Raw genomic sequence first — 26701 nt, 5'->3', positions numbered from 1 at the left:
TTCAATGAGCTAGGAGGGAAGGTCTACTAGGGGAGTTCTATTTTCTTCTAGGAAAGATTTCCTTACTTCTAAGAAGGATATTCCAGGGGCTTCTGTCTCCTACTGGACATTACCATGTGTGGGTTTGATGCTTGGAACTGCTAAAGCAATCTCGCATCCAAGAAAGGATCCAGGCTAAGGGCAATGCCAACATGAGATGGCAAAGTGGAGAGCTTGAAAGGATGGGGGGCTTTAATGACATTCTTGGGCATCTCATTCAACCAATCAATGGAACCTCCTCTAACTCCTGACTTCCTGTTCTGTAAGATAACACATTAACTTATTGTTTAAGCCCATTTGATTTTTTTCTATAACCTACACAGTGGAAAACAGAAATGCATTTTAGATGGCATGAAATTCAAGAAAACATGGAAGAATAAAGAAAGTGAAAGATTAAACAATAAGAGGACAGCTTTTCCAAAATATGCATCAAGTGAAGAAGCAACTAGAGGAAAATTTGCTGAGTGAGGCAAGGAACGATGGTAAGGAAACCAAAATGGAAGAGCAGAATTTGAATGGACATTGGAATCTGTAATGAGAATAAGCAACAGGCAGAAACTTGTGGAGAATTAATTTGAGAAGCTTGTAGTGAACATATAAGGGAATTAGAACAATGAGACTTCTTTTTCCTTGGAATCTATCATCTGCTCATGTGTGTTCACGTGTGAAGGCACCAAAACGACATTTTCAGAGAAAAAAACAGACATATAAAAGACAATTGCTGTTACTAAAGAAGAGAACAGAATAAACAAAATAGATGCAATAATAAAGGGTACAACGTAAAAACAGCTTTTTGGCAGAATAAAACCCCAAAATGAACAAAATGTGAAGAGCTCTCCATGTACAATTTAAAATTAGAACAAATCTCCTGATAATGTTATTAAATATTATTGATGTAGAAATACTCAGATAAACATCTAGGCTGGAAAAAAAGGCTATCCATAAAGAAAAAGAAACAACGCTAACCATATTTTCTATTGCCCAAATTTAAATGCCAAAAATCATTGGAACAAAAATTTTTTTTTTTTTTTTTTTTTTTTTTTCAGTATGCGGGCCTCTCACTGTTATGGCCTCTCCCGTTGCGGAGCACAGGCTCTGGACGCGCAGGCTCAGCGGCCATGGCTCACGGGCCCAGCCACTCCGCGGCATGTGGGATCTTCCCGGACCGGGGCACGAACCCGTGTTCCCTGCATCGGCAGGCGGACTCTGAACCACTGCGCCACCAGGGAAGCCCCGGAACAAAATTTTTGAGGGAAATATGCTGTGACTCCAAAATCATACCCTGATAAAAGTTGTTTTTCATTTGTGAGGCTACAGAAAGATGTTCCCTGATGCACAAAGATTCAGAAATTATACTGGCTCTGATTCTTTTCTAGAGGCTTGGGGAGGTGGGGAAATAAGGAAAAAATTTTTTAGTTAAAAAAAATAAAAAACTCCCACAAGATCGGAGGAAATTGTATTTTAAAAGAACTGATTTGTTATACACCAAAATCAGTTAAACACAGACATGAGTATTAAAATCAAAATAAATGTGAGTTGAAACACAATGAACTAAAAAAAAGAATTGTTAATGAGAAACTATGTAAAAACATCTAATATAAAAATACTTGATTAAATTCTGAAATGTTACTAACAAAAACGAGGAAATGGGTGACTGATGGATCACTAGAAAAAAAATCAACTTCTTCACCTTTTATAATAGACAGGCAATATATACTATTTTAATCTTGCTCTTAAGTAAAGGATCTAATTTCACACACATGTGTGTGCATATCTGTGTGTGTGTGCACATGTATGTATGCACACACTTAGGTTAAAGGCATCAATTAGTAGAATAAAAAGAAGGGTTTATAGTTTTCAAATAGTTAGAGGCAGTAAACAAAGGCAACTCTGGACCCCTACCACATTTTGGTCTGGGGTCTGCATTTGTGCTCTGCGTGTGACAGAGCAACTGCAAACCTAGAAATCAACATACAAAATCCATGTAATACCACAGAAAATCTTCCTGTCCTGACAGGCAAATGAGAACCACTCTATAGAGCTATTTTCATAATCCAAGACATGTTAATTCCCACAGAACAAAACCGCCTCCACTAAAGATGAATTCATAGCGGAAAAATAAAATGTAAAGAAAGACAAGCCACGTGAGCAAGCTTATCCCCACAAGGGAGAGTCAGCAGACGTGATACCCAGAGAGATGTGCCTGCCAAGGATTAAAAATAATGAAACTGTCTAAGAGACAATAAAATAAATACACTTTGATTGATTAAAGAGAATATGGAAGGACTGTGAACCACAGCAATAAGGCAACGCATCGTGGAAAAAGGATGAGTGACTTTGCAAAATACAAATTTAACTTCTAGAGATGAAAAATATAGTCACTGAAAGTAGAAAGTAAGTAGATAAATATAAGAACAAATGATAATGGGACATAATAGAAGTTAAGGACACAACAGAGAAGCTGAAGTAAAACAAAAGCTGGCTCTTTCCTTCGAAAACACTGATAAATTAGACAAACCTCTGCCAAAATGATTAAGAAAAAAGACACGTAAACCACTTCACAATTTCTAGAAACGGGTAGAACACTTTTATCACATGCTTGGATTGGCGAGTGAGTAACTGATTGGGAAAACCATGAAACACATCTGAAGACTCTGATGGATGTGGCCAGGGTCAGAAGTTACCTTCCAGCCTTTTACCAGAGCACCAGCTTTTTCTTAAAGTTTTATTTTGAGATAATTGTAGATTTACATGCAGTCATAAGAAATAACTTAGAGAGGCCCCATACACCCTTCAGTCAGTTTTCCCCAAGTTAGCATCTTACATAACTATTACACAGCATCACAATTAGGAAATTGACATGAACACACTCCACTGAACTTACTTGGATTTCACCAGTTTTACGTGCACCTGTGCGTGTGTGTTCACAGCTGTATGTAATTTAATCACAGGTGTAGATTCCTGTGACCACCACAGCCAAGATGCAGAAGTACTTCCAGCCCAAGGATCCCTCACGTAACAAAACACTGGCCTTTGAGTTTCTCTGGGCTGGTTCCTGGACTCTGCGTGACTGTAGCAATAATGAAAAAAAGTGTCTCTCAGTGAAACCCTGTGGTCTACTAGAGCCCCATAAACTGGGCCCCATCTTTCCTGAGGCTCCTCTAATCCAGGGGCCCACAGGGTGGCCACTGCTTGATTTTAGAGGGTGTCATTCATGTTATGGCCTTGCTTTTGTGACTCACGCCCTTTTAGTTAGGAGCCATCAGTCTGTACTTGTTTAAGTGACCAGTTGTAGGGATCGTTGTTTTTATTTTAGGTAAATCATAATGTGGAAAGTTTCATGCCTGTGGTATCCAGGGGGAGGAATAAGTGAATTATTAGTCTGTGCACTTAGTGACCTAAGAGCTGAGCCAGAGTTAGGAAGGGAGACCTCTGTTCAGAGTGTCTTCTGTGGGTCAGGAGTGAATTGGACCCTCATGGGGGGCTTTATGTGTGTGCGTGCGTGTGTGTGTGTGTGCACACGTGTGCAATGCTCACCAAGCACTTGAGTTTTCCCTCACCTCTGCTGTAGCCAGAGGTAGATGGTTTTTATCTGTTTGATAAAATAGACGTCTACATGACAGACTCTAGGCCCACCCACCTCACCACAAATAACTCAATTTCGTTTCTTTTTATGGCTGAGTAGTATTCCATTGTATATATGTGCCACATCTTCTGTCATACAGAGCAAAGTAAGTCAGAAAGAGAAAAGCAAATACCGTATGCTAACACATATATATGGAATCTAAGGAAAAAAAAACAAAAACGTCGTGAAGAACCTAGGGGTAAGACGGGAATAAAGACACAGACCTACTACAGAATGGACTTGAGGATATGGGGAGGGGGAAGGGTGAACTGGGACAAAGTGAGACAGTGGCATGGACATATATACACTACCAGACGTAAAATAGATAGCTAGTGGGAAGCAGCCGCGTAGCACAGGGAGATCAGCTCGGTGCTTTGTGACCACCTAGAGGGGTGGGATAGGGAGGGTGGGAGGGAGGGAGACGCAAGAGGGAAGATATGTGTATCATACATATGTGTATGTATACCTGATTCACTTTGTTATAAAGCAGAAACTAACACACCATTGTAAAGCAATTATACTCCAATAAAGATGTTAAAAAAACAGACTTCTAGGTATGATTGTGCTTGAAGAAAGGATTTCACTGTTAAAAAAAAAAGACTTTGAAAGTCTTTTTTATTTTTCATTTTGTCACAATTTCATGAAAAATCAGCGGGAAAACAAGACAGCAAAAGTGCTGATACCAGGGTTCACAGCATAGGTTTTATAAACTTAATTCAAACAAAAATTAAGATCACTTGGCGAGCCAGAAGCAACAGACCTGTAGCAACAAGAGGATGCTTTTTGGTCTTAACTGCTCAGTGATCAAACTAGGAAAGGAGAGAACAAAGCTGAGGGGTACGTATGGGATCTTGGAAATATACTGCTGAACCACAAAGGAGAAGGGGTATAATGCTGAACTTTTAAAATGTTTCAGCTCACCAGAAACACAAACTCTTTTTTGTAACGTCGAAGTCCAGTGTTTAATTATTGCATAGTCACCACCCACTTGCGCTTCTGTTTGAAGTAACGGACTATCTGAACTTCGATGAGTAGAAAAATACCCCATAAATAGGCAGTGATACATGTGCCTAAGAATTTTGTAAACACATGATAAAGTATGGTACAAATTTTGGCTGGTAAGGAATGGCTTCCTGGGGATTATACTGCTTATCAGATGAGAATGAAGTACATTAAGAAGAAAATGTGAGTTTACACAATGTTATCATTGTGAAGTTATTTAATACTATTAGTAGAAAAGTCTGTATATGGCTGTTCGTGTTAGTATAGATAGGATATTCCAAAGAACGTAAAGGAACATGTCCTGCTTAGTAAGTTACTTGAAGCAGAAATAGTAAAGAACAGTAAATTGTATGGTTTTGATATTCTTGCAAGCAGGAAACAGAGGGATTCTAGGGTGGCTTTTGAGAGAGATTTGTACAGGGGGGATGACAGATTGTGTGGGGAAGGGTGTGTTTCTGTCAGACTGAAGGTTACAGCTTTGTTGTGACTCCAGCTTGGGCAGGGCATGATTTGGAATTTCTCCCTCGTTTCAGAGTTGTGCTCACACTAAAAACAACCAGCCCAGCATTTTGTGTTGTGTATATGTATCACTGCACTCTGAGACCCACATCCTCACAGGAAGGTACGTGATGGAAGGGAAAAAAAAGTAAATAACGCCTCACATCGAAAACATTTCCTCTCCCTCATCTGTCAAAATCATAGTAAGACAAAGGTATGCAAAACAGTTGCAGAGTGATACTTAGCTGAACTAGAAAAACTCAATTTTGTCAGGTTTTACAGTCTTCAGCCTGACAGGTGACTTTGTCTTTTGTTCATGTATACGAAAGAGAAAATGAAATGCTAAACTTGTCTGGGAAAGGGAGAGGAAATTGAAATGTGCAACAGCTGTTTGAAACGCGTTTGCCATTATCCTGGATGGAGAGAAGCCTGCTTTCTTCATTTCAAACTACGCCCTGGATACTTAAGCAGAGTGTGTGGATATAATAAGCTACAAAGACAACAGAACATTAATAGAGTGGAAACAACACAGTCTTGGAGTTATAAGACTTGAGTGTTCATCCTGGTTTTGCCACTAAATTGTCTTGCACAATTACTTTCACCTTCTGGATCTTAACTTTAAAATTATGAAGTTGAATTAGACCACTCCTTCTCAACTTTCAATATACACGCTGGAGATAGTTTAAAATGCATATTCTAATTCAGTGAGTCTGGAATGTGATCCGAGAGTCTGCATTTGTAACAAGCTCCCAGGTGACGGAGATGCTGCTGGTCCGTGGACCTGCGCTTTGAGTGGTAAGAGATTAGATGGTCTTTAAGGGAGCTTCCAGTTAAGAAATACAATTTGTTCATTAATAGTCCTGGAGTTACTCAATAAAGCAAGCACTGTCCTTTCTGCTTCTAGTGAATGAATGAGGTAGTACACCTTAGTACTGTTCGAAACCAACCAAACAAAAACATTCAAGCAACCAATGCTGCTGGCCTTTACTCTGGGAAGGACAGATACCCAACACTCTCATAAGAACTGATAAAGCTGTGTGTGCACATCAAGGGTTAGCCTGGCAGACCCTCAGCTGTTGAATTATAGAAGTTGACTGAAATGGCAACCTACTGTGTTTTATGTAGTGGATCCCAAAACATTGGGCCATACAAGAGTCACTCAGGGAACATGTTAAATATAGATTTCTTCCCTAGACCTAAGGACTTAGTAGCTTTAGTTTGGGGCCAGTCATGTTTGGGAACTACTGTTACAACCATTTACTGGGGGTCAGGGCAGTGACTGGGGGCCAGAAAGGGGAATTTTGACTCAATTCCTGATTGAAACATAGTAAAGAAGATCAATCCTACAGGCCTGCTGCTCACCAACTTCTCCAGAATTCCTGTGGCTTCTTCTCATGGTAATAAAGGTGTGCAGGTCATAAGGGAATCACGGTTATAGAGAAACTGCCTCTGAATAGTAGCACTTGTGGGATGTCAATGCTTTAAGGACCCCTGAAAGTTGCAGTGAGAGATCTTAACTACAGTTCCCATTCTTTTTTGGTTATAGAAATGCAACAGAAGAACCAAGGTTAAATCCTGGCTCTACTACTTATTAACCAAAAAGCTTTTGGTAAATTCTTATACCATATCACACATTAAGTCATGCATTAATTATCTATCACTACTTAACAAACCACCCTCCAAATCAGCAACTTAAAATAACAAACATTTACTATCTTACAGCTTCTGTAGGTCGGAAATCTGAGTGCCGCTTCCACGGGTACCTCTAGCTCTAGGTCTTTCATGAATCTGCACTCACGCTGTCAGATGTGACTGTGGTTGCATGTGAAGACTCATCTGGGGGGAAGAATCTGATTCCAAGTTCACTCATGCGGTCACTAGCAAACTTATTTTCTCATGGGTTATTGGAGTAACCACGGCCAGTGGGTCTCCCCATAGGGCAACTCATAACATGGCAGTTGGCTTCCCATGGAGCAAGCAAATGAGAAAGAGAGAGAAAGCGAGCAGCCCGGACGGAAGCCCCAGACTTTTTATAACCTAATCTTGAAAGTGACACCTCAATACTTTGTTACATTCTATTCGTTAGATGCCAGTCAGTAGATCCAGCCTGCATTCAGAGGAAGGGATAATACAAGGATGTGTGAAAGGAGGCAGGAGTCACAGGGGCCGTCTCAGAGGCTGCTAATTACAAACCCCAATGTCACCCCACAATGCTTTTGTGAGAGCCCGAAGAAATAATGTCAATAAAAGAGCATTTATATATGTTACAGCAACATACACATATGGGTATACATATTATAATAACTTATCCCAAGGGGTCCAATCAAAACCCTCCAGCTACTTTTATTTAGCTTTCATTAGCACTCAGTTAATGAAAGTTCTTTAATTCATGAAAGGTTCTAAACTACCCTCTCTACACTTTTCCAAAGATTTTTCCAATACCTGATACTTCACGGGAAATAAATGATTTAATTTTCCTTACAACATGAATTGCCACTGACAACAGTCTTTAATCGCTGAAGAGTTAACAGTGCACTTTGAATTGCCTTACGCAGATAAAACATTCATTCCCTAAGTAAATGAATTAGCCACATAATTGACAGTCGATTCCAGTAATAAAACACTAATTAAGTGATTCTGCTAAGTAAAAAGTGCAATGTGATGAATTTGCTAAACAACGGCCTAACTAATAAATTTTCATGTTAAATAAATGACTTAGAATGGTGCCTAAATGCTCACCATGTTTAGGGGCAGTTGAAAATGCAATGGTGCTTTTAGAAAACAATGACAGAAGTGATCCTGCCAGCTAACACCCTTAACAACATTACACTGGGTTCCTTGCCAAGCAGGGACCTAGTGAATACGTCTGAATGGGGCAGATGTACTAGATTCGGGGAGTGGGGGAGGGCAGGGAAATCACCATGGTCATAGCCTGAGTGACTAGCTTAAAAGAGAACTTGGAGGGATTTCCCTGGTGGCACAGTGGTTAAGAATCCGCCTGCCACTGCAGGGGACACGGGTTCAAGCTCTGGTCTGGGAAGATCCCACGTGCCGCGGAGCAACTAAACCCGTGCGCCACAACTACTGAGCCTGCGCTCTAGAGCCCGCGAGCCACAACTACTGAGCCCACGTGCCACAACTACTGAAGCCCACGTGCCTAGAGCCCGTGCTCCGCAACAAGAGAAGCCACCGCAATGAGAAGCCCGGGCACTGCAACAAAGAGCAGCCCCCGCTTGCCGCAACAAGAGAAAGCCCGTGCACAGCAACAAAGACCCAATGCAGCCAAAAATAAATAAATAAATTTATATTAAAAAAAAAAAAGAGAGAGAGAGAGAACTTGGGAAGTCCAGTATAGCCAGACTGGAGTCACAGCAGAACTGAGTAATGGGCAAGTGGAGAAAGGCTTCAATGCCAGACCTTACTGGGCTAAGGAAGGTCAGAATCAGCACCAAAGAGAAACATGGAAAGCAGTGGCTTCATAGGTACAAGGGTCTTTGCTGTCCTTTGGAAGCATCTTGGGTTAACCTATTTACTATGGTGCCTTCTGAAAGGATGTGGATTGAGAGAAGTCCATGCTTCTTGTGGGCTCTACTGGTTTGGACTTCCAAGTTCTGTCCAACAAAGAACAGCGTAGACTGCTCATCAGGAAAACCTTGCTCTCTGGACCCCTGCAGCTAGAATAGAGTCTTGCTTTTCCTTGAAAATATCAGGCACACTCTTGCCTTGGGTGCCTCGAACAGGGACACTCTTGACATTTTATCTTTTTCAAGTCTTCGGTCAAATTTCATCTTCTGTAAAACTGCAATGTTCCCCCACTTATAACTCAAAATACCACTTACCTTGTTCCATTTTTTTCATAGTACTTGTCATTTTCTATAACGCCATATAATTTACTTATCTTTTTATTGTCCATTGTTTATTTTCTGTCTCTCTCTTTCCACTCCCTACCACCACTACCATGTAAGCTTTATGAGGACATAAAGGGAGGGAATTTTCCCTGCTTTATTCACTTGATGTAGCATGAAAGCTAACACGTGTCTAGCACATAGCAGGTGCTCAACAAACATTGTTGAGTGAATGAATGGCAGGAGGGTTCTCATTATGTTCTAATCACTGAAGAGAGTAGTGCAATCTGGGATTTGAAGACATCAGCATCAAAGTATGCCATCTCCCCAATGACCTCACAAGTGTCTGCATATCTCACGTTACTTGGGAGGGAGTACATTTAGTAGTCAGATCATATGCAAGATAAATATTAGGTTTAAATCCCTGATATAACTCTTACTAGCTATGTGACCTTGAACAAGTTACTTAATATCTCTGAACCTCAGTCTCTACACTTGTGAAAGAAGCCCGATTCCAATAATAACTGTCACTTCAAAAGTTGTAAGGATTAAAGGATATAGCATATCACCACATCCTGCATAGCCCCTGGTACATAGTTAGGGCTAAATAAAGGTTAGTTTCTTCTATTTTCCCCTTTAAAGACAATGAGGTATATTCCTTAAACATGAAAGCTGACTTTTTCAGATTTTCCCAAATATTGGGAATATCCACAAGTGAATAAAGTTGGAGAAGGCTAAGCAGTGACTGGGGTGCGAGGGGGAGAAGGAAACAATTGTTAGAAGCATACAGCCCTCTGGAGGAGACAAGGGAGGTCACAAGGGTAGGGGCAGCTGTAACCACGAAGTAGTTCTGAAGAGTGTTCCTTCTGTGTTCCAGTCCTGCACTGAATGATGGAGTCCAAGGATGCCATCATTGGCATTGAGGTCTTTAGAATTAATGACGAGGACAAAGATATTAGGATTAGGACTTCCCAAGAAAAGGAATTGCAAAGAGCACCCCATCTATGTCTCCCAGACTAGCGCAATGGTGTCCTCCTGGTCTCCCCACCTCCACCATGGGATCAAAACCTAAGAGTAACCTTAGTCATCTTCAAGACTGCAGGACCACGTTTTTCACGTAGTCCACAAGAATAGTCGGTTGAATACAGAATAGTGAATCATTGTGATCCATCTTGATCACAAAATTAACATAATGGTTCATTCAACAAATACTCATCAAGCATCTGTCATATACCAAGCACCTAACGCTAGTCTCTAGGGACACAGTGATGGTTAAAACAGAAGTGGTCTCTGCACTTTGGAGCTTACAGTTTGTGAAGAAGGCAGACAGTAACCAAAAAACTGTTAAATAAATATCTGAATACATAATACTTGTGAAAGAAGGGACTAGAAAAAAATGGTCACTGTTTACATTAGAGATTAGGAAGTCCTCAAAAGATGACAGAGAAACATAGATCTGAAGGATTAATAAGGGTAAACAATGAATGACAGAAAGGAAGAATGTTCCAGGAAGAGGGAAGGGAATTGTGGAAGCCATGATGTTGGAAAATACTTAGTGTTTTCCAAGAATAGAAGGAAAGTCAATATGACTGAACTATACTGAGAAATCCAGAGAGTGGTTAGAGATGAGACCAAAGATGTAGACAGGAATCAGATCATTCTGAGCCTTACAGGCCATGAGATGCATTTTAACTTTACTCTGAGGGCAAAGGGGAGCCGGTGACAGGTTTTCAGATGGACGGTGGCGTGGTAGGACTTGCATTTTTAAATTGCAGAACAGGCTTGGCAAATAGCTATTTTATAAGTAAAGCATAATAATGACATTGAATTATTAGGTAAACCTCTGCTGATGGATCAATTTGCAAGGAGAGTGATGGGACAGTAAAAGAAGGGTTATTAATAAGAATGGGGACCAGATTTACAAGTGCATGTATTTGCTAGGGCCCAGCTGGCTGACGACTCTGTGGAGGACCACATGAGTCTTCACTGTAGCAGAAACAGAAGTGACTCTGCTACTTTGGAGTGACTCTCTTACTTTCTGAGCCTCTGTCACATCTGTAGATCAGAGGGAATTTCATCCAACCTATATCAAAGACCCTGAAGATGAAAGGGGTTTTCACCTTGGAAAAACTGAATTGGCCCAATGAGACATTAACTGAATAAGGATACTAATTTCAAAAATCGAATATGTCCAAATATTTTCAGGCATCAAACCACCAAAATATTGACTGATCAAGAAAATATAGAGCAAGCATGGATATCTAATCAATACTTCTGGACTTAACAGTCCCGAGAATGGAATGTTGTAGAACATCCTCTCTCTATCACCTGCTTCATTACAAACAGTTGGCCACACCAATTTGTTTGTAGTCACTATTAATTCTGTAAGCGTGTGTGTGTGTGTGTGTGTGTGTGTGTGTGTGTGTGTGTGTGTGTGTGTGTGTGTGTATGCGTGTATAAAATAAATGTCCACTGCAGCCGTGTTTTATGCTAAGTCACTTTCCTTGGATCTGATACATGCAGAAACAATACTTACTTTTTATTAGTCTTATCAACTCACACTCCAATACATTCTCCTCACTGTCAGTGGGATGATCTTTCTGGAACTGGACTCAATCCTGCTTCTCCACTTCTTAAAATCTGTGCTAGCTCCTTACAGAAAACATTATAAATTCCAAACTCTCTAGTTTTGACAATCTTTAAGACACAGCCCTTGATCCCTTTTCTAGGTTCATCTCCCACCACCTAATCCCATGGAGTTAAAAATCCAAATACTCCAGGGATGTCAAACTACTCATAATTACAAGTCCAAGGGTAAGGACTTCCTGAGAAAGAGGTCAGGGTCAGGGTGTCTCAAGGAGGATCAGGCCGCCGGGCAGAGACACCAACATCTGTCTCCTGCCCTTCATATTCTCTCTCAAGCTCTAGGGAAAAGATCATTTTATTGATGTCTTTTGGACTCTGTATTTTAGCGAAGACATTCACACTCACAAGGAATTGTACATGAGAGCAAAAGCTCTTTCCAGATTCTGAAGATCTTCAGAGACCTTGCCAAACCATGTGCTAGTAATGCAAGAGTTATCACTGTAACCTAAGTGGAAACTGGAGATTTGGAAAGTATTCCGATTTATTGTTCACTCTAATCAGCCAGGCAGACCTCACACCGTGGCGCCCATGTGCATGTACTCTCTTCTTTTAGAACAGTGTGGTAGTTTAATCTCCAAGATGACCACCATTCTTTCCCTTCCTGTAGACACGTGCCATTTCCCCTGCTGAGACGTGGAGCCTGCTTCTCCACTCTTTTAGGCTTACCTGGGATGCTTTTAATAATGATATGCAGCAGAAGTAATGCCGGCCAGTTCTCAACCTAGTTTTAAGAGAACTGGCATTCCTCCCGGCCTTCTCAGAACACTCTCTCTGGGGGAAGCCAGCCAGCATGTAATAAGTCTGACTACCACGAGTCTGCCATGCTACAGAGAAGACCAAGTTAGACGCACAGGGAGAGAGACCAGCCATCCCCAGATGTTCTAGTCATTGCGACCAAGGGGTCAGACACACAAATAAATGAGCCATTTGGGCATTCCATCCCTAGCAGATGCCACTTGAGGAAGAAATGAGGACCCAGACATATGGCTCTCGGAGAGCCATCCCAATTATTTCCAGCCATTCAAGTCATTCCATCTGAGTCTCCTCATTTTCACGCAGACACAACCACTATCCCTGCTCACTCCTGCCCCAACTCTTGGCCTACAGAATTGTGAGCACAATATAATGGTGGTTGTTTTATGCCATTAAGTACTGACGTGCTGTGTCATAACAAAACAAAGACAGCAATAACATGTTTCTCCTTTTCTGCCTTGACAATCTCTGATCACTCATTGTTTAAGATTCAGCTCCGCCCTGACACTTTCCTTGATCATCCTGAAGCAGCCCAAGAAGCCAAATTCCATTTCCTACTGATATTCTATCAACTCATTTTGGCTTCTTCTCATCTAAAAAACGAACAGTTCAAACCCCTTCCTTTCTACTTAGTGAGTTTCAATAACCAAAGAACATCTCAGCTCCCAAGACAAATCATGTGGGGAAGCCAGCTCTCCATGACCACACAGATTGGATCCATGTAATTGATGCCCACTGTCTCTCAGAACATTCCCGGATAACTGATGTTCTCATGGCTACTCGTGAGGCCATCCAGGAGGTGGAGCCTCACAGTCTGTTATATCTGCCTCCTGACTTCACTCTTTTTCTTGTTTCTTCCACTGGCACAGCCAGATAGCAGCCTATCTGAGTCTTTGCCTGTATTTGTGTCTGGTCTGAAGACCACCAGCTGTTATCCTTCCCTTTTCTTATGAATAGAGGAATGATTGTAGCACATTACCAGAGCAGCCAACAGTTAACTACTTGAGGATATTTTCAGTAGCAGCTCCCAATTTTGCAGGAACAATGAAAAGGGACTTGTAAAATTCCCCCCCAGTGTTGGCAGACTAGAGGTTGGTGACAGGGGTGGAGACATGCTAAGATCTGGATATCAGCTGACTGGCAAAGAAACATTCTTTGATTCCTTTCTCTGCTGCACTCGATTCTGAATGCAGAAAGTGGGTCAACAGTGTATAGTATCAGCTGTACCAGGCTTTCTAAATATTCCTTTTTATTCTGACTTAGTATTGCTATGCCTGAGTCGCATCTATCTGCACATCCATCCATTTATCCATCTAGTCAACTAAATAAGAATTTCTGTCTATCTCTTCTGTGCCACACACCATGCTACATGCTGGGGACACAGTAGTAAGCAAACAGAAATGGTCCTCACCTCTTGAATCTTGCCAACTGTCAGAAGAGTTGGACCTTAAATACATTTGAAAGATGAGGTCAGTGCTGAGAAAACAGAATTCTATGATAGCACCTAACAAAGGAATCCAATCTGGCCTGGGGAGAAAGGGGTCAGAAAAGGAAGAAATCCATGAATTGAGATCTAAAGGAGCCAATTAGAGGAACAGTGTGGGTATAGCCAGTGTTCTAGATGAGTTGTTGTAAAACATTTCTGTTAAGGGCTAGAGAGTAAATATTTAGGTTTTGTGGGCTAGATGGTCTCAATAGCAATTACTCAACTCTACCGATAGGAGCACAGGAACAGCTATGTATAGACAAGATGTAAAAAATAAGCATAGCTCTTTTCCAGTAAAGCTTTATTTACAAAAACAAAGAGTGTGCTGGATTTGGCCTGTGGGCTGTAGTTTGTCGACCCTGCTGTAGACAGAGCAATGGCATGTGCAGAGGCCCCGTGGTAGAAGGAGTGGGAAAAAGGTGGAGCACTTAGAGAAGAAGGTAGTGTGGCTGGAGGTCACAGAGAAAGGAACAGTGAAATGTGAGAACTTGGAAAAAATGAGCAGGGCAAGATCTGTATGTAAGATCTGGATGGGGACTTCAGTTGTTAGCTTAAGAAAAATCAGAAGCCATAGAATTGTTTTAAGCCAGGGAGATATGAGGCAACGTATTTACATTTGCCTTGAATAGATCTCCCTAACTGCTAAGAAGAAAATGAACTAGAGAATGACAAGGATGGATATGAGGACTATTTAGGGGCTGTGGCCCTTACTGAAGCAGGAGATGATGGTAACTTGGACGAGGATGGAGGTATTGAATGTGGATGGGCTCTACACATATTGAAGAAGCAGAATAATCAAAACTTGGTATTGAATTAAATGTGGAGGGTAAGGGAAAGGAACATGTCAAGATTACTCTACATTGTATCTCTGCTAAATGTGTCTCTGATAATCATGTTTAACACATTTCTTCTTGTTTTACTGCCAAGGGATTGAAATTTTACTTTCATTTCCAGCCTTCATATAGTTAGGGAGTCAACTCACATGGCTGGTGAAGTGAAAAGTAAATCACCCAAAGACAGATGAATTACACAGTTAATGGGCCAGAATAGCCTCCCTGCAGCAGACACCATTCTCCGCGCAGCTTCTACACGTACCTCTACTAGATGCATCATGCCGTATCACTGTGTCTGTGCTCCCTAAAATATCATGGGATTTCTGGAAGCAGAACTGCCTTTTTCATGTTTGTGTTACCAACACTTAGTATTGTGGTTGGGGGATCTCCTCACTCGACATCTGTCCACTCTAGAGGTAGGTGCAGGTTAGAGATATAATAGACGTCTGGTGGTGTAGGCAGTTCCTCTCAATACAGTCAAGAGCATCCTACTGAGTCAGCCTCTAACTAAACATCATGACATACTCCAGAAGCATGTAGGAGACCACCTAGAAAATGATGGAGATGGTAATGCAGGGGACAGAGGGATTTTGCCTGTCCTTGGCACTCTGATCTTTTTCTTCCATTTCCTTGAATTCTGCTTTGAAAAGACGTTCCCTCTCCAAACCTCTACCTCCTGTATCATACCTGCTGTCCACCTCTGTGGGCAGTGGGACAACCTACCACCTGGGCAAGAACTTTACGTGTGCTCCTCAACCTCTGTGATGATGTCAACACTACAGCTCCTTCACTGAATTTCTAAGGTATATAGATCTGCTCCCAACGACTAATATATAAATCAGACTTCAGACTTTTAAAAATTTCTATTTTGATTCAGAAAGTTATGCTTTGCCTACTGAGATCTTATCATAATCCTGGCTGAGTAGACAACCATGAGGCTACCTGATCCATGAACTCATTCACACATTCCAAGGTCCATCTCAGGGTCTGGGTGGACGACCAGAAAGTCTGCACTTGGACTAGTCACGTAGCCCCTTTCATAGACCCCTGTTTTGCCGTCAGCTTTAACTGACTGCTTTTCTGTAGGCACTTCTAATAGGTAAGTCCCAGTTTGATGCTCTGGTTCTTCCATTAACTTGCTAAGTGATGCCAGGCAACGTGTCCCATCTTAATGTGCCTCAATTTCCTTATTCATGGCAAAGTCTTCAATCACTGTGTATATACAATGTAGCAAACATTTATATCTCCAGGCCAGATTCCTCTGCTGAGCTCCAGGCCCACAAATCCAACAGCCTGCTCGACATGTCTTCAGTGACTCAACAGCACTTCAAACCGTATCTGTCTAGATCTGAACTCCCCCGCTCCTGCTTCAAATCTGGCCTCTTCTTGTGCTCATTATCTCATTTAATGTCATCATCACCGCCCACTTAGACGGAGCATAAGCAGAAAAGAGAAGTTTCTGGACTAGGTCCTGGGATGTTGGAATGGTTAGAAGAAGAACCAAGAAAGAAGCATGAGAAGAAGTGGCTGGGGAGGAAGGAGAAAAACCAGGAGAGTAGAAGTTAAGCAAAGCAAGTATTTCAAGGACAGGCTGCTGACAGGGCAATCATATAAACCCAGGTTCAAACCTCAGTCTGGTTTCTTGGTAGCTGTGTGCCCTTGAGAAAGTTACTTAAAATCTCTGAACCTCAGCTTCCCTGACCTGCCTCATAGAATTGTTGAGATTATGAAATGAAATGATGCATGTAAAGTGCCTTGTCCAGGAATTACTCACAAAATGTTAGCTGGCAGAATTATTATCTGTGTTTTCAACTTACCAAGGCTGTGGCTTTGAGCTGAGGAAAAAAAACCTAGTCTCTAAGCTCAGCTTATCCTGCTACCTAGCAACTATATATTTACATTTTCAACATCACTTCTTTATCCTTGATTACTTTAACAAGCACTTCCTAAGCGCCCTGTTACAACTCAGGACCACCTGTGAGGTGTATACAACGATTCTATTTTCTTCTCAAGATGCAGTGGCCTAGCATAAATTGTCAAAAACAAGTTCAGCTCTGTAGCTTTACTGAGGTCTCTTTGAAAGGGTATTGAGAAAGAATGTCTGGGCCAGCTCACAATGAAAGTAAAGGTCTGTAGCTGCTAAAATGCTGTCCCTACTTATTTCTAATGGAAAGCTGAATCTATACAAATCAAAGAGAATATGAGGCCAGGTTCCAACAACATGCAAGGGCACCTAACACTGGGATCACTCTATTTCCAAATAGGTTGCCCCTCCTGGAAACTGAATTTAAGTAGGCTACAAATGTAAGTTCCTTCTCAGGCAGGTTCTAGCTACTGTTCCAGACATATCTCTGGCTATATGCTTTCAGAACAAAGCACCCTGTATTTTAAGGCCCCTTCCTCAAGCTCACCATACCCCTTACACCTCCGAGCCTTTGTCCCTTCTATCTGGGATAATCTTTTCCTTGCACTTTCTTCAAATCAAAATCCATTTCCTCACATAGATAGTACTGTCTAACTCACTTAGGCAGAATTAATCACCTGCTGAGCCTCTGATCAGTGTTCCTGGGGCACCACACATGCCTTTTCTCTATCACTTATCGCATTTATTGAAACTAATCCACTTACGAATCTCCTCTTGGAGGACAGTAATATCCTTGAAGGAAGAGACTATGTCTTATTTATTTTTACAATCCCTACCCTGCTTAGCATATAGTTGGCAGTCAATGAATATTTAAAGGAACACCTCAGTTATTCCCATAACCAGGAGATGAAAAGTATAATTCAATTTGAGATGGTTAGATGTGTGCAGAAATCGGATTGGGGGTCTACAGAAAATATTAGATAGAAGACAAGCCATTATTGACCATACTTCACTCCTCTGAAGGAGACCAGGGGGCAAGGACTAGAGAGGTCACAGCTCCCAACTCTAGCCCAGGTTTTGCTAGTGACTCGATGAGTGACCTTGAGAAAACTCTCTGGGACTCAGTTTTTCGTCTTTAAGATGAGGAAGTTGGATCAGACGGTGTCTAAGGTAATTCTTAGTTTTGATGGTCTACTATGTCTCCTTTCGGAGTCTAATATCCTTCTCTGACACTTACCTTAGTTTAACTCTTTAATGCTTGGAATGGACAATTTGTCTACTTTCTCAAGGCCACTTAAATTTCCATTTTGCATTTCCAAGGAATAAACAATTCCATTCCACTTTGGGTTGCCAGGAACTTAATAAGTGTGTCCTTTAATCTGTCAGCCAAGAGGATGATTACAAAATATTCAATAATCTCTATAAAATATTCAGTAAAACTGGAGGTGGCAAGCTTGTAACATTCCATTTTTCTCCCAGATTCAGTTTAATCCTGGAGCCTCCAGAAAATATAATTGTCCCTTCAAACAGAACTTTGTGTATTTAAAAAAATTCCTCTTCATGATGTTCTGTTGAGTTCATGGTTTCACTGTGTGACTCATGACTGCTCCTCCTTGTAAATTTCCACTCCTTCCATTCTGACTCTCGGGTTGTTTGCCGTTCAGACAAAAGGACAGAAAGTTCCAGAGATGGTTGTGAAAGGAGCCCTGGGTTTAGGGACCCTCAGCTATATACGAGCTTTAGCAGCCCTCAGGTCCAGCATCTCCAGGCAGCCCCTCTTCCTGGTGCATCCACCCTGAGAAAGGGAAAATCAGCCTTTCTCTCTCAGTGTGCCTAACTGTGCTATCAGAGACGATTCTGCACATAGAAGAACTAGGGCTTTGGAGTCTGATAGTCCGGGGCTTTACTACTAGCCAGCGATTCTCAGACTTGAATGTGCATCAGCATTACCTGGAAGGCTCGTTAAAAACAGTGACTGCTGAGCCCCACCGGCGGAGTTTGGGGTTCAGTAGGTCTGGGGTGGGGCCCAAGAATTTGCTTCCAAAAAGTTCCCAGGTGATGCTGATGCTGCCGATCTGGGGACCACACTTTGAGCACCACTGCTTTGAGCAAATGACTCAATGTTTGCTGAAACTGAGCACTTTACTTTCCTTCTCTATAAAATGGGAATAATAACACCTATCTTACAGAAGGCAGTATAGTGGAATGATCTTGGCCGTAGGCTTAGGGGTGTCACACAGACCCAGGTTTAAGTTCCAGCTTAAAAATCTGCCATTTAAAACTATGAAGGCTTAGGCAAGTTCTTTATTATTTAAACCTCAGTTTCCTCACTTGTAAACCATCAGGGATAAGCATAACACACTTATTTAATCCTCCCAACATACCGATGATATAAGATAATGCATATAAAACACTCAGCTGGAAATGCGCTCACAATTAATGCTCAATAGATAATAGCCAGTATGATGAATATTAATAATCTAATAATTACTGTAATTTGAGGCCCCAAACTGGGAGGATTAAGTGAGCTCCTTGGCTAACCCAGCTAGAAATCAAAAATATCTCAGTACACTGGGATAACAGGGTCAAATCTAACCAGAAGACACAGCACAGATGAAATATAAAGTCTTTACTTGAGACCCTCAAATCCCGAGCTGGAAGCCATGAACTCTGTGTGAGGCAGATACGCGATGGACATTTGGAGGTTAATTCAAACGTGAGCAGTGTGTTCTGAACCCAGGTTTGGAAAAGTGAGTGAGGGTGGTGGCAGCCCCCTGAACTTCCAGTAGTTCGGCCCAGGGTAGACTTGGAAACCAAACACTTCATAGACATGGACTAAATGGAGACAGATGCGCCAATCAAGATTTTGAACATGCTGGAAAACAGAAATGTGTACTGAAGAAGGTTGATAGCTGGTGTGAGGGCCGCTGAGCCTGAGGGCAGGACCTGCAGGGCACACAGCTGGCTGCAGCCCAATAGCTGGGGGTGAGGCTCAGAGCTGCAGGAAGAGAAAGACTGATTTCATTACCCTCTGGGACACCAGAGGGCAGACAAGGGCCAGCGTCTGGTTGCTGACCAACCCATACTTTGTGTGCAAAATCAGGAATGAATGGATGGAAGTTACAGAGAGCAGATTTCACCTTAAAAGAAGACAGAATCCAGTACCAGAAGAGCTGGAACCAGATATGGCCTTGGAGCTAGAAGATCTGAGATGAATTCCAGGTCCATCATTCATATATACATACATACATACATACATACATACATGTTTGGGTTGTGTAAAGATGCTCATTGTGGGACCATGAGTCTCCCACACCAGGCTGCAATCTCTCTCTCTTGCTCATCTCTCTCTATATCTATACAGGGCTTGGACCAGCTCAGGAATGCCCGAGGATGGGATGGCACCATCTGGTCTACAGTCCCACTTCCGAAGAAGCTCCTGGTGGGACAATTCTCACAGGCCCTTTCTGGATTACTGGGCAGCTACCTTCCCGCGACAGGCATTTTGGGCTCTGAAGTGGACAGAGGAGCCCAGAGGAGGCTCTGTCCTATCAGCTAGCAAGGCTATTCACGCTGATCTCCTTTCTTTCCTTCACCCTCCTTTGTGATGGAGAGAAAGTGTAAAGTTGGAGGAAAGACAAGACGCTTGGTTTAGAAAGTAGAACATGGGTCCAAACCTCACTATGGATTCATTATGGGACCTGAGGAAGAGCTTTTAATATCTCAGAGCACCAGTTCCCTCTACTGTAAAATGGGTTTGCTAACAAACATACCAACTAGAGAGGGTTACTGTGAGGACAGAGTAAGATGTCAGATTTGAACATGCTTATCACAGAGCCTGGCACCAGGTGGGAATCTGATTGGCTCCATGCCAGTATTCAGCCACAGGCTCCTTGCAGGACACTGTGGTGGCAGCAGCTTCTGCCCACGTGGTAGAAAAGGGGAGGAGCCATCAGCAGCCTCATACAGTGAGACCAGTGAGTGGTGAGAGCTGCGTTCCTGGTGCAGGAGAAGGAACATGGCTTCTGGAGTCAGATAACCCTATTTTGGCTTCCAATCCCACCCCGACTCCATGTGTGTGGGACTTTGGGCTTATTTACTCCAGTTATCTGAAACTCAGTTTCTTCACTTATGAAACGGGAATAATATCTAATTTATAGGGTTTCTAGGAGGCTTAAGAATGGGATTTATATAAAGCATACAGTCTAGCACACTGTAGGTGCCAATAAAAGTGATCTTCCTATTTGAGCTTTTGTTACTAGAAAGCGCAGAGCCAAACTAGAATTTGAAAGTTGCCAGCCTGCATATTTAGATTACGTTTTCATATAATGGAGTTATATTTGATAATAACCTGGTCTTGACCCTCTTGTCTTCATTTATGTTTTCCTGATCCTGATTATTTAATTCTCATACAGCTGTTTTACTGTAGGTACTTTTATGGATGTTTTTCTAAATTCTTTGAAGAACTAAGTGGATAAAACCTAACTGATGTCAGGAGAGACAGATCCTTATTATGACTCTGCAAATGCCTGTGTGATTTGCAGCATGGAGTCTCTCTGAACCTCAGTTTCCTCATCTGTAGAATGGGGGTAGTAAGAAACCTACCAGCTCTTTCATGGTGCAGGAATAAGGATCTATGGCTCCAGGTTTTTGCAAAAGGACTTTTGTAAACTATGAAAAACTTAAAAGTAGGAATATTTATTATTTTTGAGACAATGCCCTGTTTTATTCATTTTTGTAATTACACCCCTCCCCAAACTGTGCTCAGGACTCAGGACAGGGACAGGCACGTACAAAGCACTGAGAAAATGGCCACCAACTCTCACCTCCAAGCCCTCAACAGTGCCTGCTTCTTTATTTAGCAGAGAGCTTGACGGCCCGGCATGTGATGCTCCTTCACCCACCAGACATGAAACCATTGAATAGAATGGAAGCAAAAAAGTGAAGATGGAGTTTACTAACAGTACCCAATGGGCAAGTGAGTCTGCCAAACGCTATTACATGAAGGGTAGACAGCCAAGCCCCGTATCATAGAATTCAACAGCAATTTGTTCTGAAGCATTTTGATTTGGACTAAAACAAGGAGAGGATGAGACTATGAACAAAAGACATAAAGAAAATTTAAGCAGGAATGTAAAAAGAAAGCAGCAGAAGAAAGACCCAGAAAATGATCCCAGGGAGCAAAAGGTCTCAGAAAAAAATAACAAGCAGGTCCACAAGGCAGGAAGATCAAAATCAGATTACTTCATAAAAGCCAGCATTTCTTTCAACTGAAAACAATGCACACTGCTGACAGGCGCTCCTTTTTCAAGAATGCCACAGCACTCCAGAGCAACAGTCCATACCTCACAAAGCCCCCTCCCCCCTGCATCCCAGAGGTCACTGGTCCTGTACAAAATTGGGAGGCTTGATGGAATGGACGCTGCGGAACTTAGCAGTCACTTGGAATCGAAAACCCAGTAAGACAAACCCACACAGTTGGATGCAAAGGTTGAATTAGGCCAGGGCCCACCTGTTCAATAATGAAATAATTGCTCAGGGCAGGTTTTTCTGTAATCTTTTCCAATGTGACATCTATTCTTGTGCTCTGCCTCTAGCAATGCTTCTTCAACATTTGCAAATAAGCTCAGGCCCTCCTAAAGACCCGATGCAGAAGCCAGACAGTCACTTCCCTAATGCCACGAAAATAGATTCAATTTTACATACATCAGGGTGATTGCAGAAGCAATTTCTACATCTCCAGTGTAAGCATTACTTACATTTTTTTCCCCTCAAATCACACCCCAGTGATTCCATAGAGCATTTTAAAAGGTACCTGATGCATTCCAGGGCATTCAAAAGAACCCCCAGAGCATGTCTGTGGCTCTAGCCTGAGGACACCAGATGCACAGACAGAATCCTAAAATATTTACTGATTCAAACAAATGCAAAATTTCTTAATAATTGAGTATAACGTCAATTGAATTTTTCCATCTTTTTAAAAGCAATATCATTAAAATGAATGTACATACAATATACATATACACATGTCTGGGTACGCGTGTTATGTCTGTGTGCATGTATATGTGTGTATGTAAATGTAAAACACACATATATCAATCTTGGAAAGACTGTGTCTGGACTTTAAAACAACTGATTAGATTTTACTGGATATGCTGCTGCTTCCTCTCTGGCTGGCCAATCTACCTCAGTCTTGGGCGCTTTTATCTTAAGAGTCTAAGTTTTAGCCCACGGGGAAAATGGAGGTGATGTTTCCCCTTGAAATCCAAGAAATTGGTGTTACCCAGGTTTTCATTTGAAATCAGAAAGCTTAAGATCAAATACCTACAATTTTGGGATCATGATGTTTGTCATGTGTCTTTGACCATATCTCTTTGGCATTCAGAGTCCTCCCAGGACATTTTTACAAACACGGAAATGGAATAAAAGGTGCACAAGAGCCTGGCCTGGACAGGAAAGGTTTGGGGTGAATAGGTACCACTAGCAGTGCCATCAGCTAGACTTGCTAATGAACTTCCTTGCCTCAGGACAAAAGCAGGAGAGTCAGTGGCAAGTTAACACGGCCAAAGGCTTGGGGTGGGGCGGTGCTCAGGACGCGCCTTTAAGGACAAACTAAGCCCAGTTCCTTGCTACCCTCTTTTCCACCTCTCCTTCCCTCTGTCGGCATCCTCTTTTCCTGGACCCAAGGGAATGTGAGAATCCCAGAAATTCACCCGGGTGGAGAATGGATTAAGAACTGACTTTGTGTTTAGGCAGACTGCAAACTTGCTCTGCTCTCTGAGGAAAACAGAAGTTAAATATTGACTCATGAAGTAATCAGTATGTGCTGTTAGGCTTCATCTTTAAAAGCCATTTCTCAACCTTAAGAAGTATTCAAACTTAGCATCACCAAGAGTGGGCAAAGTGATAGCACGCGTCTATTGAAATGATGCAAAGGGAAGTACATACACAATGTGACCTGTGTAGCATTTTTGCCAAAATGTTTAACCTGAGTGTGATCATGATGAAAAAAATCAGACGAATCTGGACTGTGGAACATTCTGTGGACAACTGGCCTAGACTTTTAAAAGATGTCAGCATCCCAAAAGGAAAATGAAAGGTGGGAGGACTGTTGTAGATAGAAAGGTGATGGGAGACTTGGTGGCCAAATATAAAGTGAGCATCCTGACTGGATCCTGGATCAAAAGATAGTAACAATTAGAGAGAACATTTTAGGGCCATGGGGGAAATTCAGCTATGGACTCTGGTCTATCAGAGATTGAAACAAGGTTATATTTCTTGGGTAAAATAATTTCATTGTGTTTATGCTGAGGAGCTGTCCTAGTCCTCAGGAAACACATGCTGAATTCTCTGGAGGGGGAGTGTCATGATGCCTAAAACTTACTTCTAAATGGTTCATAAAATTATATATATATATATATATATACACACACACACACACACACATATATATATATATAAAATGTATGTATACATATAGTGTGTGTGTGTATATGAGAGAGAGAGAGAGAGAGCAAATATTGCAAAATGCGAACAACTGGTGAATCTAGGTAAAGACTACATGCGTATTCATTTTACCATTTTTTTCAGTCTTTATAGGTTTAAAACAAAATCTCTCTTTCCCAAGGTAGCACGTCAATATTTGAAAACAGCTGTTGCCTCTTTCAAAGTTCAGCCTTCTTCACAGGGTGCCTGTAAGGACCCCCTGCGTGGCTTTTACAAATCCACATCCTGAGTCCCCATCCCACTCCCCGTGCCCCAGGAGATTTGGATTCAGCAGGTAAGGTGTGGGGCTCAGGTATGCGGATTTTGAAAACTGCCTCAGGTAGGTGCTGTGGTACACTTGAGGTTAGGAATCATGGGTCTGAGGTACCCTTGGATCCTGGACCCATCAGGAAGCAGCTATGTAACTGTGGGAAGGTCAGCCAAACACTGAGCTCTGCATACATCATCTATAAAATGGGAACAATCATACTAAGCATCTCACAAGGCTGTGGTACAGACGAAGGTGGTCTGTAAATACTTGTTTCCTTTCTTTCTTCATCCTCATAGATCCCCGTCATCCCAAACTGACCTTATCTAAGTGATTTTTACAAAGTATGATTTCTTCCCTTTGCCACTGGCACGGTGTAGGGGGAACATTTGCCTCTGCTCATATTCCTTTAGATTTCCTGCTTTCCCCACTTTGGAGCAGAGGCTGGGGAATCTAGCATTTCTACGCAATTCAGAAAAAGAACTGGTTTTCAGAAAGTTAGGAGCAAAAGTCAGCACTCTTGAGTCTGATCCCCAAGATCAGACTAAACTAAACTAGCTTTAGCTTACTAGTCTTGATGTTCTCCTCTGGATGGGGTGAACCCTGAAATTGTAGCCACTACAATTAGCTTGGGATCCTGTATTAACTCTGCACGAGGACACCGTCGCTCTTGACTAAATGCCACTTGGACCACTAGCTGTGTCTTGAAACGAACCAAGGCTTGGAAGGCATGCCTTCCAGTTGTGGATACGTTACTCATCAGCCATGGGACTTTGGAGAAGTCTGAGCCTCAGTTTCACAAGCTGAGGAATGGAGACAGTGATGACGCGTAACTCATCTACTTTATGTGCAGCACCGTTTTGATAACTGTAAGACACTCAGTTCAGCTTGGCATATTTTTCTCCTTAAGGGCACAACCATGTCTTCCTTCTTCTTCTTCTTTTTTTTTTTTTTTTAACTATTATTAGTTTTAACCTGCCTCTGTGTACACAAGCGGCAGTTAAGATGGCTTGCCCTCATTTCCATCTGCCTTGAGGTTCTGAAATTCTCCTTTTCGGATGGGTGGCCCCATGTCTTTGCCAGGGAGCACCTTCCTCCTGGACCACCCCAGGGAAGCATCCAGACTCCATGTCCTACAGCACCTGACACTGTGAGGGGTCAACAGCAGAGGTACCAGGGTCAAGCTGGTCGGACGTCCCCTTCCCCTTAGTTGGCTCAACTTACTGAATCCGTTAACGTCCTGTGAGCTAGAGAAGCCTTCGTCGTTGCGGCCAGTGCTGAGCTTGGTGGTGGGTTTGTCGGCCGAGGCCACGGGCCCCATCTCCCTCTGCGCTCCACTCTGGGTCTCCTTCTGCTTCTTGGCCAGCTTCCTTTGGGACATGTGCAAGGGGAATAAAATCACAGTCAGATGGTGACAGTTGCATCCAAGCACCGGAAGATCAGACTGTTCTTTTTCCCCATCCATCATCCTCAACCCCCAAACCTGGTCCATTTTCCAGAAATAGAGTCAAGGCAGGTCTTCCAAGGTCAAGGTGGAATAAACCTAAGTCTTCCTGAAACTGCTAAAGGCCTCCATTTGCTCAGAAATATGACATTTATCCTGCCTCATCCTCAGCAATGGGTGTGTTCTTTACTTGAGCTTAAAATGGGAAATAATGAGATTTGCACAACACTTTCCTTACTCTCCCTTGAAAGGGAAGAAGAGGCAGGGAGGGGGACCTTTCTGTTCCCATGGCTCTGAATGAGATTCACAATGGAGTCTGGCCTTTCTCAGGGATTGAGCTCATGAAATAGCCCACCAAACAAAGGTAGATTGAAGTAGGGGCTGGTGTGGGCAGTGGGTAAGGGTGAAGGTGAGTTAGTCTTATATCTCAAAAGGATAAAGGTTAAAGCAGAACTTGATGCAGTTATTCCCATAGTGACCCTCAGAACCAGATGGGCATTTGGAATGATGATGATGACGACGACGATGACGACGACGACGATGATGACGACAAAGTATAGCAGTGATGCTCAAACTCGTGTAAATTAGAATCACTCTGAGAGCTGAAAAAGCACACAGATCCTAGATTCATACAAGTAGGACAGGCACTAGACCTTTGGCCACCAAGTTCCCCAGGTGATTCTGACACCAACCACTGGAGGTTGAAACCATCAGCTTTGGCATCAGACAGACCTGGGACCAGATCCTACCTCCATAGCCTGTGGCTGCGTGATACATGGCAAGCTCCTTAACCTCAGTAAGTTCTGAACTTAACAGGCCAACCTCATAGGGATTAAGTGAGGATTAAGTGAGATAATGTGTTCGGAGCACAGTGCCTGGCACACAGTGAATGTTTAACACGTGGCAGCTGCTA

General features: G+C 42.3%; 1 protein-coding gene across 2 annotated transcripts in view; it reads right to left on the bottom strand.

Annotated features, from left to right (window-relative positions):
- Positions 1-26701, bottom strand: part of PTPRT (protein tyrosine phosphatase receptor type T) — a 1083394-nt gene that overhangs the window by 94987 nt on the left and 961706 nt on the right. For both annotated transcript variants that reach the window (XM_060122182.1, XM_060122183.1), the window contains one exon: positions 25569-25714. In XM_060122182.1, the coding sequence (XP_059978165.1) occupies positions 25569-25714 (146 nt within the window). The remainder of the gene's footprint in view (positions 1-25568; positions 25715-26701) is intronic.

Source organism: Lagenorhynchus albirostris, chromosome 15 (genome assembly GCF_949774975.1).
Source record: "Lagenorhynchus albirostris chromosome 15, mLagAlb1.1, whole genome shotgun sequence".
In the NCBI taxonomy this organism is placed as follows: Eukaryota; Metazoa; Chordata; class Mammalia; order Artiodactyla; family Delphinidae; genus Lagenorhynchus; species Lagenorhynchus albirostris.
This window is presented reverse-complemented; position numbering and strand designations above follow the sequence as displayed.